Here is a 17645-nt window from a genome sequence, read left to right as displayed (position 1 = left end):
TGACCTGCTTTGCCCACTTCCCCTTTCCTCAGTGATCCTTCAGCCTGGCACCCAGCTCTGAGATGAGGCCTGCTTAGCACCAGTGAAGCTCCCCACATTCAAACCAACAACGTTCTGTGTGGAGATGAGGGAATCAAAGTTAAAATCCAACCCATCGGCATCCATGAGTTCACTACGAATAATGGAGTCCATGTCACATTCCAAGCTCCCATTGAACATGTCCAGGTCCAAGTCGCTGGGGAACTTCTCATGGCCCATGACGGAAAGGTTTGCACTAGTCGAGTACAAGGAGGAGCCTGAGAGAGAGTCCGAGAGGGTTTGCATAGACTGGCTGACAGGAGACTGCTGCTGGTGTTTGGCTGACCCAAGGCTGCTGGAATCACTCAAGCCCATGGTGCTGACAGAACTCGACAAGGCACGGCTGCCACTGAGAGTGCCCTGGGTTTGGTGCTGGTGGTGGAGCAAGTTCTGATTGACCAAACTCCCTTGGGTAGGCTGGGCGGCAAAGGACATCATTGGGTCATTGCGAAGCATCACGTTCCGGCGGGCGTTCTGGGCAGACACAGCTGTGCTGGCCTGAGACATCAAGGGGTCTGACTGGGTCATCATGACATCGCTGTGGCTGAGTGAGTCTGAAGAGAGCAGGTCCTGGAGTGTCTGGGTAAAATAGTGTGACATGGAAGAGAAGGTAGCTGGCTTGTTCTCTTGAATGGTCTGCATGGGAGACTGGCGCAGGGAATTCAGAGACGAGGGTCCAAACACGGTGCTGTTAAAGGAGCTGGTGGGAGAGCCCAGGCCGGAGCCCTTGGCGGTGTACGGGAAGCTAGAGCTCCGCTGCATGAGCCCTCCGGTGGGGGATGGCTGAGACGACGGGAGTGTGATGTTATCCAACAGGTCATCCATGAGGTTGTCAGCCAGCCCATCGTTCAGATTCATGGTGCCAGCCATGTCAGTCAGCCGGGGCAGCTCCACGGTGCACGGCTTGCTTCCAGAGGGTGAGAGGCTGGCTGAGCTGCTGTAGAGCATGGGGGAGAGCGGCGCGTCGTCATCCTGGACATCATCTAGCTCTGTGCTTGCCAGGATGGGTGACAGGCGGCTACTGACTGTGCTGGCATTGGAATTGGTGCGTGAGCGAAAGTCCGTCCATGCATCCAGCTCATCGCTGCTGCGTGATGTGGGGCTACCAGGCCACTTGGGGAGCTGGGAGGGACTGTCGTCTGCTGACTCAGGAGCTGTCTGCAGGGCTGCTTTCTTCTTAGCTGCACGGCTGCGACTCTTGGTGTACTTGTTGCTGTTGTCCATGGAGACGGCCCGCCGCCGGGGCGCCTTCCCGCTCTTCCCTCCGTCAGGGTTGATAATCCACCAAGAGCTCTTGCCGGTTCCCTCATTCTGGACCCGCATGAACCGGCTGTGCAGAGACAGGTTGTGCCGGATAGAGTTCTGTGGAGAGAGAAGGAAAAATGTGAACATGAGCCAGAATGGTCCAAAAGCTGAGCACCGAGAAGAAATAGTTAATCAGACTCATTTTTAAACACCTGCATGGCCCTGCTTGGCCTGGAACTAAATGACACTGTAAATGGCAAGTTTCATATTTAGGACGAGGAAGACAGTTTCATATCCAGGAGATGCTGGGAATGTATAAGCTCACTGACAGTTTTTCCCAAATTCGTATATTTGGTGTCCTTTCTGTAATTGTATTTCCTATACTTAAGTTCATATTTATAATGTATTACCATACTACTCTCTCCCTGTACTTTGCAACAAACCACTCTGGCTCTCTAAGGGTAATTAATCACCTGGGAGCTATTTTATTCGCTCAGAGTCCCCTCCTCCACCAGTGTAGAGGCAGCATCTACATTTTCTTAACCATATCTAATGAACTCAGAACTGGTGTGAATTTTTATCTACGACTCCCTCTCCTCCAGCCACAATTTCACACCTGACAGGCTTAAAGAAGAAAAATGTAGAGTAGGATTTGTTGAGTTGACAAAAGTGGGCAAGATACTCCGCACTCAAAGTAATGTGGTCTGAGCATAGTAACTTCCTTCCAAAAAGTACAGTATGGAAAGGAGGAAAAAGAGTAACTTTATGGTATGGTGGAGAAACCTGGAAAAGGTTACTTCAGCCAGATGATCAAGGGCAACAACAACAGGGATGTCATGTTGATAACAACTACTCTTGACACAACATGATGAAAATGTACCTTCCTCTGTGGTGCTCCTTCCAAAACCCATCACCCCAGTCTAATCATGAGAAAAACATCAGACACATCCCAATTAAGGGACATTTAATAAATGCTTGTCCAGAGCCATAAGGAACCAAAGGAAGTGTGATGACTAAACATGATGTGGTGTCCTAGGTGGGATGCTGGGACAGAAAAAGGGCATTAGGTACAAATAAAGACAATCTGAATAAAGCATGGGCTTTAATTAATAATAATGTATTGATACTGGGTCATTAGTTGTGACAAATGTACCAAATTTATACAATGTATTAACAATAGCTTAAATAATGTTGGGTATATGAGAATTCTCTATACTAGTCTGGCAACTTTTCTATAAATTTAAAAGTATTCTAAATTTAAAGACTAATTTTTTTAAAAAAGAGAAATAGGGCAAAATATCCCCAAACACTAAGGACTACATCCATCTTGCAAGAACTCTCCAGACTTGGTAGATAAGCCCAGTTGACAGGTTATGAGCCACATCTAGTTTTATCTCTGTCACTGATCAACTGTGTGACCTTGAGCAAATCATTGACTCTGTCTGCAGCAACTATAGTTCTTCATCTTCATTACAGCCATAATAGCATTCAAACCATCCCTCCCTGACAGGGGTGACGTAAGTATGATTATATGGCAATACACTTCAGGAGCCTGTCACGCTACCAAGGCAGGGTGTTCTTCCTCGGTCTATCAAGTACAGAGTCCACAGTGGACACTGCCTGGTGTGGGCTCATTCTAATCTGTAAAATGCCTCAGAGACAGTAAAAGAAAGGAGTTGGTGGTATTCTCCACATCTGAAACAGCACCTGTAGGCCAGATGAGCTTCTATTTGCAAGTTAAAGACAAAAGATATTGGTTGATGCTGTATATTAAATATAAACAATCTTAAATGTTACTCTAGTTGTTAAAAAAAATTGGCAATCACCAAGTGTATTTATGTAGAGGATACAAATACATATGTTCTACCAAATGTTTTTAAAACACAAAGTCAGCAGCATTTACCATAAGTATGATACATAACCCAGAATATGCACAGTGTTTCCCATGTGTGTATTCCCACACAAGGAAGGCCCACAGTTCAGGCTGGGCAATGAGCATTAGCAACCACGGGTCATAAGTCAGGATTTCTACCACGGCCAAAAGCACACATTTGAGAGAAGAAAACATGCTAAGTATCTGATGAGACAAACTTTGCCCAAGAGACTATATATCCTGCTTCCCTTTTACTCTTAAGGTTTTTAAAAGAATAATGACATCTCTACTAATGGTTCAGAAATTACATTTCTTTAAAAAGGAAAACACTTTCTCAATAAAATAGATACAAAGCATGCTCTTAAAACTCATTCTGCAGGGTTAAAAAACAGGCAAGTGCAAGGTGGTTCTATTGAGTACTCAGATGAATAGATATATTAAATAAAAACTTAAACTCAAGCTTCCTGGTGAAAAAAACAAGGTCTTGAGGCTATTTGGGGTTAATGTGCACAGTGGCTTAATTACTCCTACGCTGGCCAGGCTCCTTTGCTCTAGGATTTTGAAGAGTTCATACCAACACCCAGAATCAACAATGACCAATCATACATATCCAATTATCCCTCTTTTAAAAAGCATTTAGGGAAACAATCTTCTTTAAAATGGATTTTCAGTTTCACCAATTTCAAGTCAACTGAGAAAAATAAAACACTCTAGACCTCGAAATGTCCTACATGGGTTTTCTAATGGTCATCTATTACTGCAACTCTAAACCCCAACAATGTATGTGAGTAATTTTATAAAATTACAAGCTACAGTTGGTTGACATTTGGAAACAGAAATCAAGTTTCTGTAAGGGCATTGGTAAAGGGGCAGGAAGAGCCACGTCTAGAACCAGAGCCACAGGGTGTCGGGCCCAGCCCCGAACCGCAAGGGCAAAGACATGAGAGCCTGCCTGATCATGGACTGCTAGTGGGTCATAGGTTTTAGATTCATTGTCTTGAATCTTCACAATAAACCTGCAAAGTTGGTATCAGTGCCCTCACCACAGATTTGAAAGCTCAGGCTGAGAGACATTAAATAACATACACAAGGTCACACAGCTAGTGTCTCTAAGAACCCAAACCGAAATCTGTTTTCCCAACTCCAATGCAATGCTTTTACTACAACCTTTCACAGGTCTGTCACCAAATTATTCAGGTGTCATCAGTTAACCTATCTATGCTAACATTTAAAGAAAGGAATGTTTAAGAAGGAAGGATACAAAGGCACAATCTCATTATTGTACTTTTGTTTATGAAGTAGTTAGAGGTAATAATTTGGCAGGTCTTCCCTAATTTTTTTTTTTAATTTAAAGGGAAGTCTTTCAGAAGAGCCAACCTGAAAATGGAGGCTTACTCTACAGCCCATGTCTCTGCTTCTTGACTAGTTGGCCATCACAATATTCATTCTACGGAGAAGATAATAGTTACCATACAAACCAATGTTAACTATCCTTGGATTTTGAAACAAAATCCAACTTATTAAATGGGTGATTAGCTTCAGTGTCCAATCTTTGCTCAACTCTTCATTTTAGAAGTTATTAGTAGCAGGATACAGCTCCTAAGGCATATTGCCTACACGACACTCAGACAGGTTTTTCCAGTTACACTGCTAAGACAGCACAATAAAAACTGCACCACCACCATCCTCATAGCCCCCGGTCCACAAACAGGCTGGCCAGTCTTCTGCTTACAAAATCCATAATCTCAAGGCGGGGTACTGACAAAGGCCAAAAACTGTGGTCCCTCTGTCCATTTCTAGTTCAAATCCCCTCTTACCCCCCTGACAAGGTCAGATGCCAAAAATGTATTCTGATTTTCTTCACAGGTCATGATTCAAATCATTAGCTTTTCTACCTAAATTTTAGTGAAGCACAAAATAGTAAATAATTAAATGACAGATAAAATGTCAGAACTGCAATATTTTCCCAATTTCCCTGACAGCAAAAGTTCCCAAAAGTGAAGAAACGGGTATAAAAGTAGACAAGCCAACTGTAAAATCCTCTGATAATTTGTAGTTTAAGTTCTCTAAAGATCTCCCCATTAGGGTCTGTAAATTAGCTTCCAATTTACTGTGTGTATTTTAAACTACAACACTACCATTAAAAATATTCTGTGATTTTCCACTAATTCACATACTGTACCAATAGTCCAAATTTCTGAAATTTTAATTAGTGTGAGGGTTGGAAGCTTTGACAAGACTAGAGTGATTTTTCTAATCACATCTAAATGGCCATTTTGAAATACCTTGTAAGGCAGGACAATGCTAATTGGCCAAAGTACTAGCAATGTGCTTTCCCCCTTAAGGCTAAGGGCTCCCACTCTTCAGAGCTCAGGCTATTCTGTCTTTACATTTACTTACTAAAGAAGCAAAGAAGCTATAATAGCCCCAACCCAAAACCAGTGAACAGTTCTGGGTATTGAAATCCACGACTAAAAACCCCAGATACTGATGAAGTACAGGAAAGCAAACATCTTTAGGAAGAAACTTGAATATCAGTGACACATATGTCAGTTTTTCTTCAACTTGGACTCAAAGACGTAGGGAACCCTTAAAGCAAATCTATCACAAAGTGCTTAAAAAGAGGAAAAAAAGAGAGAGATAACAATACCCTTTATCTTATTTTTATGTCAATCGTATCATTTACTAAAGAACTTAAACTGAAGAAAGCCTTGCACTGGTGCAGAAATGTTTTGGTGTGGTTAATTAGTAACAAAACTGGCAAATCTCTGTCATGTGTGATTGCAGCTGCAATTAAGTGGCCCAATCCTTTAAGGAGATGTGTGCAGTAGGTGTGTGGGAGGAGCAGCATGAGGGGACTCACATTTCACAGTCGTGCTGACTGGTGGTGTGGGCCACAGCCTAGAGGTCCCTTTGCATGGCCTCCTCGAAGAAATTAGTATCCAGATAACTGTCCTCATCAGAATCTGGAATTTACTTTTCTTGCTATCCTGAAGACAGTTTTCTAGTGCATGATACATTTATTGCTAATGCTCAAGCACATACGGTCACTACACATATGCCAACTGGTTGTGAAGACACACGGACCCAATACAGATTAGATTAGGTATTGGAGAAAAGTTGCCTGAAATGAAAAAGTTTCCATCAGTACTTTACCAAGTGGGTAATTCACACATGTAGTTGAAGGTGGCCAACGACAGGAGGGAGGCCACAGCCTGTGTGATTCGGAGAAAGATCACAGGCTTTGATCTCAGCCAGCTCCTCGTTAGAATCCAGGCCCTGGCCTTTGTCTTGTGACCTTGGGCAATTGACTTAACTTTGCTTGGCCCTTTCATAAAATGGGGATACAAACACCCTCTCTGTTATACTCTAGGGTCTTTGGGAAGAAGAAAAGAAATTACACATGCAAAGTACTCATCCATGTGCCAAGCACAAAATGCTCTCAACAGTATGATCCTACATACAGAAGCAGTGACATCACAAATGTTCACTTACTGTTTTCTGAGCATCATATACTTTAAGCCAAAAGGTGAGAGGGTGGTTCCTTCCAGGAAAAGATTTCTGACTCTTAAAAGTGTTTCAGAGGTGCTGTGCCACTCAGGAGTAACTGGTAATTTCTTAACTGTTGCTACCCTAGGTCTGCTCCAACCCCTTCCCAACCATGTTTACCTTGTGCAGACTGTCCACTAACCCAGACACCAGCTGCATGTGCTTCCCCGGGAACACAGAGAGGGTTTTGTCTGGAGGCAACATGTGGTATCAATTTATCTTTCTCAGCAACAGCAACAAGGAATCCACTGACTTTAAAAATAAAAAAGGAGTTGTGCAATTTAACTCTTAAAGGCCCATGCCTTTCTTTCTTTTTTTTTTTTTTTAAGACAGCCTCTTGCTCCTACCCTCCCCTTCAAAAGCAGCCAAAAGAGAGTTACTGTTGTCCGCTCCCAACCCAGCCCCACTGCTTCCCCTCAGGCAGATTGCAGGCACCTCCCTGGTCCTTCCCAGGGAATTCAGTGGGAACAATCTGCAAAGGGCTGCCTTTAAATACTGTACTCCCCCACCTCTAACAAAGGACCGTCATTTCAAGTAGGTCTCAGTGCTTTGACTTTGGGCACTGACAATTCAGAAAGAGACTGCCGAACGCCTATATTCAACTACACGCATCTGCTGCACTGCAGAAGATAAAGGTCACATGAAAAGTCCAACGGTAACCACAAGTCACGGGAACCTCGGGGTGCAGTGTACCACAGGAAAGCAACCCCATGACACAGCTTTAGGAGAGGGTCTGGAAAGCTTTGGTGTATAATGAAAGGTTCTTTCAAAGGCAGTTCTCTAGGCGAGGCCCTGACTTCTCTTAATATTAGTTCTTAACTCTGCTGCCCATAAGAAAATCACGGGGGAGATGCTGAACCCTTTTGTCCCACACTCCTAGAGATTCTGATTCAATTGTTGTGTGGAGGGCCTGGGCAGATGTACATTTTTAAAGCTCCTCAGTTTAGTCTAATGTGCAATTAGAGCTGAGAACCACTGGAATTTCCCTCTCACGTTTCCACTGAGAATCTGATTCCAGTCTAATGATTCCTAGTCTTTCCCAGGTCTGGTGACACAGTACAGTTGATGCTCTTTAAGTCCAAACTTCCACCACTTAGAAGATAGGGATGAGACCTGGGTCATAGATTATATGTGCAGAGTAAAATGGAGAGTTAGAGCAATTTTTCAGATCACTGAGGCCCAGTACCCTTTTCTCTTAAAAAACAAAAACAAAAAAAGAGATCGCATGGGGGTGGGGGGAAGGGTCACCCAACATACACAAAAGTAGGACTGATGTAGGCTAAAGAAGGGATGGGCTAGAACAATCACTGATCCTTGTAATTTTCAAAGGCCTCCCTGAATTAGCATGCAATCTCACATAATCCCTTTCATAGACTGTCCTTCATGCAAAACCCAAAAGACTGGGTAAAAATAACCACTGAAAAAGCCATATCCCAATCCTGAGGTACTTACTAGCTTCCATTGTTAAGAATACAGCAAAGTATTACACTTCATGAACTTCCCTGCGAACCAAAGTACATATTCAGATAGCCTCAAGAACATTAATAACAACCACTCTGTTTCTCATTACTCTACTGGGCACAGCACTGCCTCATTCTGCTCAGTGCAAAGACCCTGGGGGTGGGCGCGGCAAAGGGCCAAGGAGCGGCACCATCTGAGGGACAAATATGAGGGCTAGTCCTTATTGGTCACTAGCTCTGACCTGGCTTGCTTTTACCACTAGATTTTTATCTACTTTGGGGCTGGCTAACTTGTTCTTTAAAAGCAAGTATAGAAACTATGAGGGCATGAAACAGACTTGAAATCAGAAAATTTATTATTTCTAACTATATGAAATACCAGCTATAATAGCCAAACAAGCCTTTCAGACTGAGAAGAACACTTAAAATAAACACTCACATAAAAGATTGCACAATCAACCCTGATGTGTAAGACAAGTTCCAGGCTGGCTCAGTCTTATCCTTGCCTAAAATACTAAAAGTTTAAACCATTAAGGAACTTATTTAAAAAAGATGATGTTCTAAAATAAATATTGTCGGGAACTTGGCTGAAGGATTAAATTTCCAGCTACAAACAAGATTTCCGCTAAATTTGCTGACAATAATCCTCTACTAACAGAGATCTCCTTTGAAAACTAATATTTGTTTCAAGTTTTCATGCAGTAAGGGACAGGTTCTGGCCCCTCATTAGGAGGACTAAAACAATCTTGGGATCAGCATAATGAACCCATTTTCTATCCAAACAAAACGAGACACATGAGGCTTTCTTAAGAGAGGAAAGGCTGAGCAGACAATTTGTCCTGCCCCCAACTGAAAAAAAGAGATCCTAGATGGGAAGAAAGTTCTCTTAAAGAGCTACCACTCTATTACAGACAGTTTTGTTGGGTTTTCCAGTATGGGGTTTATTTTCGTATTAATTTTTTTTTTCATTTAGCAATCTTCTTTTCAAGCGCTTCCACAGCTGTTTCTGCTCTTGGAGGGCAAGAGGGAACATTCCATTCCCCACAGCCAAACCTGCACTTCCGGCACACTGAGAACCCTGGCAGCCTTGCAACCTCTGCCCACACCCACTCCCTGCAGCACCCGCCCCTTCCCCACACCCTCCTACTTCCAACCCCACATCCTTTTCCCCACAGACTGAGGAAGCAGCAGCTAACAACACGCAACCAAAACAGTCTCCAGAAAGCAGGTTAAAGCTGCAGGATTTGTCCCACCACCTTTCTCCAAGCTTCTTCCTTTAGTTTATTCAGTCTGTTTCTCTGTCCCAGAAGGGATCAGCAAACACATGCTACTTAAATTCCCTCTGAGGGCCATGATGGACAGCCATACAAAGTGGATGTTCCAAAGGGCTAAAAGCTATGCACTTACAGAACATTGTTAAAACTGATTCTGCAGAGCAACACAGAGCAGGGCAGAAATAGTTTTATTATTAAGATAATTTTCACTTAGGTTTTTAAAAATAAATCTGTAAGCTTTTCCAGTTTGAAAACTTATTATGTGTAGAAATGGAGAGAATAAAAGTACATTATAAATGAACCTCCAGAATTCAGGACTACACCAGAGAGTTTTTAATCATTTTCATGACATTATATAAGTGACCAGGGTAGGAAATTCAGTAAGATGTAATGGGGGAAAGGGCTATGAATTCTAGCTAGTAATAAGCAGCCTTTACAGTGAAAGTGATTGAGGACCAAAGGGATACATACCTGCATTCAATCAGCTAAGTGGCTGATGAGCTGAGACAAACTCAGATCCCCTGACCTTGAGGTGTTACAGTAGTACCACCCAGAAACATTAATACCAATGTCTAGATTACCATATCAACTGAAAGGATAAAGTGCAGGGACGTGAAGGATGAATAATATGTTCCTCCATACCTCCATCCATCTTTTCAGTCTGCCTTGCTTTCTGTCTCTTCCAACCCATATTAAACTCTTTAAAAACAGATACCATATCTCCTTATAGCTTTAGCACCTAGCATGGGGCCTGGTACATAGCAGGTGCTCAAAACGTATTTGTTACAATCAAGGAATGAGTGGGAAGGGGGCAGCACCTGAATTATACTTTTAAATGAAATGTTACAAAACATGAGCCTGTGGCCGATCCTCACATGAGTGAAGATGGAAGAAAGCTTCCATTGTAAACTGCAGAATAGTATCTAGGTTGTTGTGAAGTTAACAAGTCTCATCCTGGGGTATTAACTTCAACTATACAACCCAATTTCCAAAAACAAGACGATGTGGTCTAATAAGTAAGCTTCAGTTTCTCTATAATAACAGAGGGGAGAGAAGGGCAAAACGACAGTGTGTGGGCTGCCTGGTGGAAGCAAGGACTTGGCAGGGTGGTCAAGAATCCATCCAGGGTAAGGAGCTGATTCCCTTCCCATCTTGGTAGTTAGGCTGGCCCAGAGCCCTCTGAGGCATACTCAAAACCACAGATAACACATCTTAGTTCTAAGTTTTCTCCAAGCAAGCACACAGGGAACCAGAGAAATACAGAATAGAGTCTGTTTCACCTGCAACTAGAAGGAACTTAACGTGTTTGGTGCCTACCGGGGCCACTGCTCTGGGCTTGACATATCTAATCTCATTTTATTTTCATGACAAGCCTTTCAGGAGGAAACTAAGATGCAGAAAAGTTAAGTAACTTGTCTAGTAGGTGACGGTGCTAGAAATCAAGCCAAGAGGTGAACTCCTAAAGCAAAGCTGTCACCGCTGCACTGTATTTCCCTCTGAAGTCACCCAACTGCCTGAGGAGAGATGTACCATCAAACAGGTGACCAAGCAACGTGAAGCTATAAAGACTATAAAAATCTGTTACTGAATTAAATGTTCCCATCTATAAGTTTCTGCACATTGTCCCAAGGATTAGGAAAGGGAGGGAAAAGGTAGAAAAATGACGAGCCATGAAGTAAGCCTTTTTGGAACCAGATCAGTTTTAGAAATAATATTTTTTTCCTCAGATACACCCCAAAATGGACACTATTGGTACGTCCTAACTTAACCTGGGATCACCATTTTTAGAGAAAGATCAGACAAGATTACTGCCACAAACTGTGAGGTATCCAGGCCCTCATCAGAGGCATGTCTGGTGTCTTCTGTGCTCAGGCAGCACTGACCCAGGACTGAGTCCAGCCAGTACTACCTAACAGGCCCTCAAACAGCTGGCGCAGTGCTGTGGGTCCTCAAGCCAGAGACATCAGGCAAATGTCTGCTTTGGCCTGGACCTTACCATTATGAGGCTTAATCTGAAACAGGGAGTTCGCTCTATACTATTTAATGTATGTAATTAGTTTATTATTGAGCCAGAAAAGATGAGCTTGCTTTAAAACTATGCAAATTTTAAAATATGATGCCTTTGCCTGCCAACTGACAGCATGACCAGGATGCTTCTGTTTAACCTCAATCAAAAACTCTGGTAGAAAATTGCATGCTATTTTTTTATTTGTCTTCTGGCTGCAAAACATGCAAAAAACAGAACTCACTGACAATGCAACCCATTAAAGGGACGATCGTGAAGGTGCTGAGTGGGTGAGTGAAACAGCTTGAGAGCTTGACATCTGAAATCCAGGAAAACTGCTTTTTCTGTTCTTAGTTTGCAATCCCCCTTCCTTCACATGAAATTCACTGGCTTTAGCATCACACATACAAACACAACTGTTTCCAGCTCTTCAGATGTTATGGCTCAGAAAAATCGTTCTCTTTTGTTATTTCAAAAGCAACCGATTTCTTTTTCGTAGCTCTATTATATATGCCAATGTGTGGGCACAGTCACACACGGCCCACGCCCTGGAAAGGCTGGGAGGGTTGGAGGCACATTTTTTCAGCTAGGGAAGAAAAAGTTTGGGCTAGTATTTACAAAAACAGGTAAGTGTGTATGCATTTGGAAGCAGGCTATCTTCCAAGTGTCCGTGTTAATTATTCTAAAAGTCATCAAAATCAAGGTGTTACTGGTGAAAGAAGCAAAGAAAATAAATGCCACGTAACAGAGTATCACATGTTGGCTACTGAAAACAAAACAACTGATGGATTTTTTCGTTATGGGAATAAAAAATACCTAAGTCAATTCTGCAAAATGACCCAGGCTTACAAAACCCTCATTCCACTCCAGACCCCCATGGAATTCAGCTAATCAGGAGCCTGCTCAGGAACCTCACCTAAATGTGCAGCAGTATTTCATTGTACTGGTTTTGCAAGATTTCTTCTTGTTTAAAACCACAGGATGCAAAAGTAGCCGATGACCAACATAATGATGTTGCTAAACGCCAAGTGAACCAACTATTTATTCCAGGATACTCTGAGTGTCAACTACTCACAAAGATGAGCAAGCAGACACCTCAAAAGTCCACATAAGTAACAGAGAGGACATTTCTGCTGACTAAAGAACCAGACACTGTTTTACTAAAAACAAAAAACTCCAACAAACAAAAAACTTACACGCATATTCACTGAGTCATTCAGATACTGTGCATTTCAACTTAAAATGTGGATGATCCCAAATGTGCAAGTTAAAACTAGCACTATTCCCCAAACTATAATGAATGAAAGCAGTTGACTGTGCATGGAATAAATTGGTTTTTCTAAAAGATGTGACAGGAATGCAGTATTTTACTACTAATACCTACTAGGCTCTAATCTACTTTATGTATACTGCCAGGTAAGCTTCAAGGCACTTAGAGACTGGAAGCACTAGTATCAGTAGTGTTATATCTCTTATCCAAAGGGCAAGAATAATCACATATGAGACTATAGGAGCTGAATATGCAGTGAACCAAAAAATTCCTGTAACTGAGTGTTTTGAGGAATAAAGGAATTTAGGAGACAGTTGTTTTAGACCCTGTTCATGGCTGCAGGAGGCTTTAGGAGACAGAAATCAAAGTATGGTGGAGTTGGGGGGAGGGGCAGTGGTGAGCCCACTCCTCAACCAGCAGGTGTCACAGTGTTCCAGGACTCAACTGTCCCCACACACTAGCTGCCAGTGATTCCAAGGCTGCTCCTGAGGACTTAGGACCCCTGGCTTTATCGTTGTCCCTTGGTTAAGTCTGACTTGGCAGGTTTAGCCCTTAGATTTTCTCCTTCAACTTCTGGAGCCCACATTTCCAACTCTTTCCCCTTAGTCAGGTCATTCATTTGCTAAAATAGGGTGTGTGTGTGTGTGTGTGAGCACTCACAGCATGACAAGGCTGAACAAATCATTGTACATAGGGGATCCACTAAAATCACACCTTCACATCAAGACAAAGAGGAAGAACAAACAGAAACAGATGTTGCTGAGCCATTTTCAGGTTCAAAGGTATCTTCAAGTAACACACTTCCAACTCTCTGAGACATTATGTGAAACAATATTACCCTGTATTAGCTGTTTTTCCAGAAATAAGTTAATCAGGTTCTTTCAAACAGCCCTGACCTCAGCCGTCTTCCCAAATAAGAAAAGACAGCTGAGTTCTGATGTTAATTTGTGGTTAGAAAAGGAAGTCGCACAAACTTCCTATAAGGTTAACAAATCCAAGATGGGAGATAATTCTCCAAGGGTCTGTTGTTTCCCCATGTTTTGCAAAGTACTACTGGACCTCTGTCCTGGACTATTTTTCAAGGATGTTTGCATCTGCATAGTGAACAGCCTTGAAAGATAGTGTTTCCCTCCAGAGCAAAGGGTAGATATGCTCATTTCCCATTACAAAAGAGTAGGACCCCTCAACTCAGGCTTCCTCTCCTCCACAGAGAGGGACCTGGGTATCAACCATCACTGTGTCTCCCGTGGGACTGGGGGACAAGGAGAGAACAAATGCATAACATGCTGCTGTTAGCGCTGCTTGCTGTGACATGCGTGAATGATAAATTCCTTTGCCTTTGGCCCAAAAGTGTCGTGGCTACTAAAGTTCAAATCTCAGACCCTGCAGCTCCAGACATTCTACTGCTGCCGGACTTCCCTTAACTGCAAGAGGTGAGACTGGGCAAGACATCCCTAGCTAACTTTTTTCTCTACCTCTATATAAATTAGAAGGAACACAAGATAAGGGGAAAGGAGGAAAATGTAGGAGAGGCAGAGACACATGCTCCGTTCTGACCAGGCTCTGCTGAAGTCCCATAAGGCTTTAAGAAAACAAACCATTAATAAAAGTGCTGGTGGCAGGGTTGTGGGAAGAGCTCGCTGATAAGTCCCTTTGCAGTGTTTCATCTGCATCAGTCACCACCATCTTTTTCAGCTGTTGCTCAACACTGTGGTTTGCTTGTGAAGAGCGGAGCTGAGTGAGCCGCAGGTTTAGGTTTGTCTCTTCTTCCCTAACTCGCCTACCAGACACAAAAGCATGCCACGTACACCCCCCTCCCCTCCCCCATCTCCTTCCCATCGTCAGGCAGGCCTTGTTAGTCTTTGCCCAGGGTTCAGATCTCTGTTATGGAGCCCGGGGCCATCCTGAGAGAAGGCTTTGCTCTCTCCTTGGTTCTCCTGATTTGGCTAATTTGGGCTGCCTTAAATAACCCTGGTGCAAATGCTTTCAAGGTCTTTCCCCTTGCCACAGGTCATAAAGACAGCACTTTGTGACTTTGCTGTTGTCCTGTGTGAAAAGCCAAGATGCCCTCCATTTTAGCTCTCCCACATACATTATCTTCATTCCCCTGGCAGTATTTAGCAGTGCTAGACCTGCAAAAATGAAGATGGACTAGGCAGTTCCCAGGAACCAAGAACAAATACATGCACGTGCACATTTATACAGTATTTTCTTTTCCCTCCCCTTTCCTCTTGGATAACCTACTTCCATTCTTGGCAAGAAAAAGGCGTATATTTACTATAGTGCTCACATGCACCTACAGGCCCAAGGCCTCTGGAATGATACTGGATTGTTGCCACATGGCCAAATAATGTGCTCTTTGAGAAATAATTATCAATTAGAGTGCTATAAAATGGGCCAGCAGTTTTAATCTGCTCACACTATGTGGTATTTTGGCTACCAAACATAGCAATCTTTCTCTGGTTCTCTTCACATCAATCAGGAAATTACGTTAATTTGCTCTGATGCTATTTGTGGACATACGTGGAAAAGAATGCAGACATCCAGGAGTAAATTAGAGTCAACTCATCCACTTGGACAGCAGGCACTCCAGATACTAGCATTTTACAGTGACCCCAGCCTGGGCTGGGTGGCAAAGGCTGCATAAAAAGGGAACAGTTAGCAATAATCTGCAAGTAATCAATTTTCAGTGCTTTCAGTCTAGAGGAGCTGCCAAAAGAACTTGGCGAAAGCCATCATTTAAAAAACACCAATCCAAGCTACAGTGTGGTATTCTTACTACAGTAAATGGGTTTTACTTCGTCTATCTAAACCTATACAAGGTCTAAAAATAGAAAAAGGTTTAAAATTTAGATACTACTTGGACATTAAAAACATCCTATGGCTTTTTTGTCTTTCCTGACAGCTCTTTTATGTGGTATTATGTTTAGTAATGATTACTAAAATATTTCTTGGTGGGAAAAAGTACATACAAATATAGAGAAATCATATAAGTTTGTATAAGAAGTAACAGGGAAACATTAAATAGCACAAGAAAGCACAACCACATCTCTTCTTCTGTGAAGATGCCTGACACAAGGCAGATGCCCAATACATTTTTTTGAAAGGATGAATGAACCCCCCACCTTTATTTTCTCCTCTGAATCAAAACATGCTGAAGAAGGTTAGCATCTGTAATATAATCCAGGAAGTCTAGTACAAAGAGACAGACACCCGCTTTTCCCATGTTCTCCATCTCCAAGGAAATCTACCTTTAGCATTGAAAAATCATAGTAAATAAAGTATCAGTTGTAAATAAATTAAATTGTCTCCCGTAAACTTCAAAAGCACTTAAAAAGTCAAAATGCGAATATTATTAGGAACCATACTCATGCTTCATGTGGACTACACAATTCAAATATAGAAGAGAACATTTATTTTAATTAAGAATCACAATTTTTCTGTAACTACAGGAAAATAAACATTTGGATTAAATGAAGAAAGTATTAAGTGGGTGAAAACCTTTAAAAATAATAACAACAGCCCTTGCCAGGTGGCATGGTCTAGTATACCAAAAGGCTGTAGGTTTGTTTCCTGATCAGGGCACATGCCTGGGTTGTGGGTTTGATTCCTGATCGGGGCACTACGGGAGGCAACTGATGTTTTTCTCTCACACTAATGTTTCTCTCTCTCTTTCCTTCACTTTCTAAAAAAATCATTAAACATATCCTTGGGTGAGGATTAAAAAAACAAAACATTATTTATATTAAACTGAATATAACCTGTGACTTAGTGGAGTAGTCTACTCTATTCTCCTCTTCTTCCTTATTCACAGAATGTTGACCTTTAGCTTGGCACGTGGCTACCCAGAAAAAAAGAGACTAAATTTCCCAGTCTTCCTTGAAGTTAGAGGTGGCCATGTGATTTAGCTCTGGCCAAGGACATGTAAGTGAAAGAATGCCATGAACTCTCAGGAAGACTGTTTAAAGGCAGCTGATGCAGATGAGAGTCCCTTTGTTCTGCTCTTCTTCCTCCTGTTGGCCTACACCTAGATGGACCATGAGGATAAAAACCGCCTGCTAAGGCAAGGACGGACCCCCCTCCGGACCCTTCAGGGGAGCACAATCCTGTCAACCCTTTTAATTTTGGACTTCTAGCCACCAGACCTGTAAGACAATAAATTTGTTTTAAACAAACAAACCAACCCACTACCTGCTATGGTGGAACAGAATATAGGAGAAGACTGATCCTCAATCACTTTGTAGAGTGACCATATTAGCCCCAGACTTCTTTTACATGAAAATAATTCATAACTTTGGGCTTTCTGTGATATGCAGCCTAACCTAATCCTAACCGATAGACTCACAACTCTATTTTTAGGAATAATTCTTACTGACACTCTCTCTCAACTTTTGCATCTATGAGATTGGTAACAAAAAAAATTACTGATTATAGAATTTCAAGTATTAATAATGGTTAATTAAGTTTTCTAATCACATCAAGTAAATAATGAAATAGAAACATCTAGTAAGAAAGGCCTTTCTGTACCTGTCTCCCATCTGCCTTGATGTCTGTGTCATCGGGCACTTTGCAAGTGCTTTTCAATGAATGACTGTGTGCTGGACACTGTCACTATTACAGGCTCACAGGGTGCACTGTGATCCTCCTGGCCCCAGAGTTTTAGGAGTTCTGATGTGGAGGTCACTAAGGACAGGGGCTCAGTAGCTTTGCAAGCACATCTGTGAAGAGACTGTTATATCGAGGCTTTTAACTCTTGTTTTGTGTCAACTTGGATTTCAAAAGAAAGCACTTTGGGGGGTTATAAAATGAATTGTGGGAAAGATGGCTTGAAGATATATATGGTCTGTTCTAGGAGTTAATTTTATGTACAGAATATAATATGAAGCTATTT

The 17645-nt window shown here is 42.2% G+C and overlaps 1 protein-coding gene across 1 annotated transcript in view; it reads right to left on the bottom strand.

Moving 5' to 3' along the window:
- The window catches only part of FOXO3 (forkhead box O3), a 110371-nt gene that overhangs the window by 17171 nt on the left and 75555 nt on the right, over window positions 1–17645 (bottom strand). Inside the window, exon 2 of the mRNA XM_090279734.1 lies at window positions 5–1440. Within this exon, the coding sequence (XP_090135860.1) occupies window positions 40–1440 (1401 nt within the window). The 3' untranslated portion in view covers window positions 5–39. The remainder of the gene's footprint in view (window positions 1–4; window positions 1441–17645) is intronic.

The sequence above is a fragment of the Furipterus horrens genome, unplaced genomic scaffold (genome assembly GCF_987537825.1).
Source record: "Furipterus horrens unplaced genomic scaffold, mFurHor1.1.pri manual_scaffold_6, whole genome shotgun sequence".
In the NCBI taxonomy this organism is placed as follows: domain Eukaryota; kingdom Metazoa; phylum Chordata; class Mammalia; order Chiroptera; family Furipteridae; genus Furipterus; species Furipterus horrens.
Note: the sequence above shows the minus strand (reverse complement) of the source record. Positions and strands in the feature narration are given on the sequence as shown.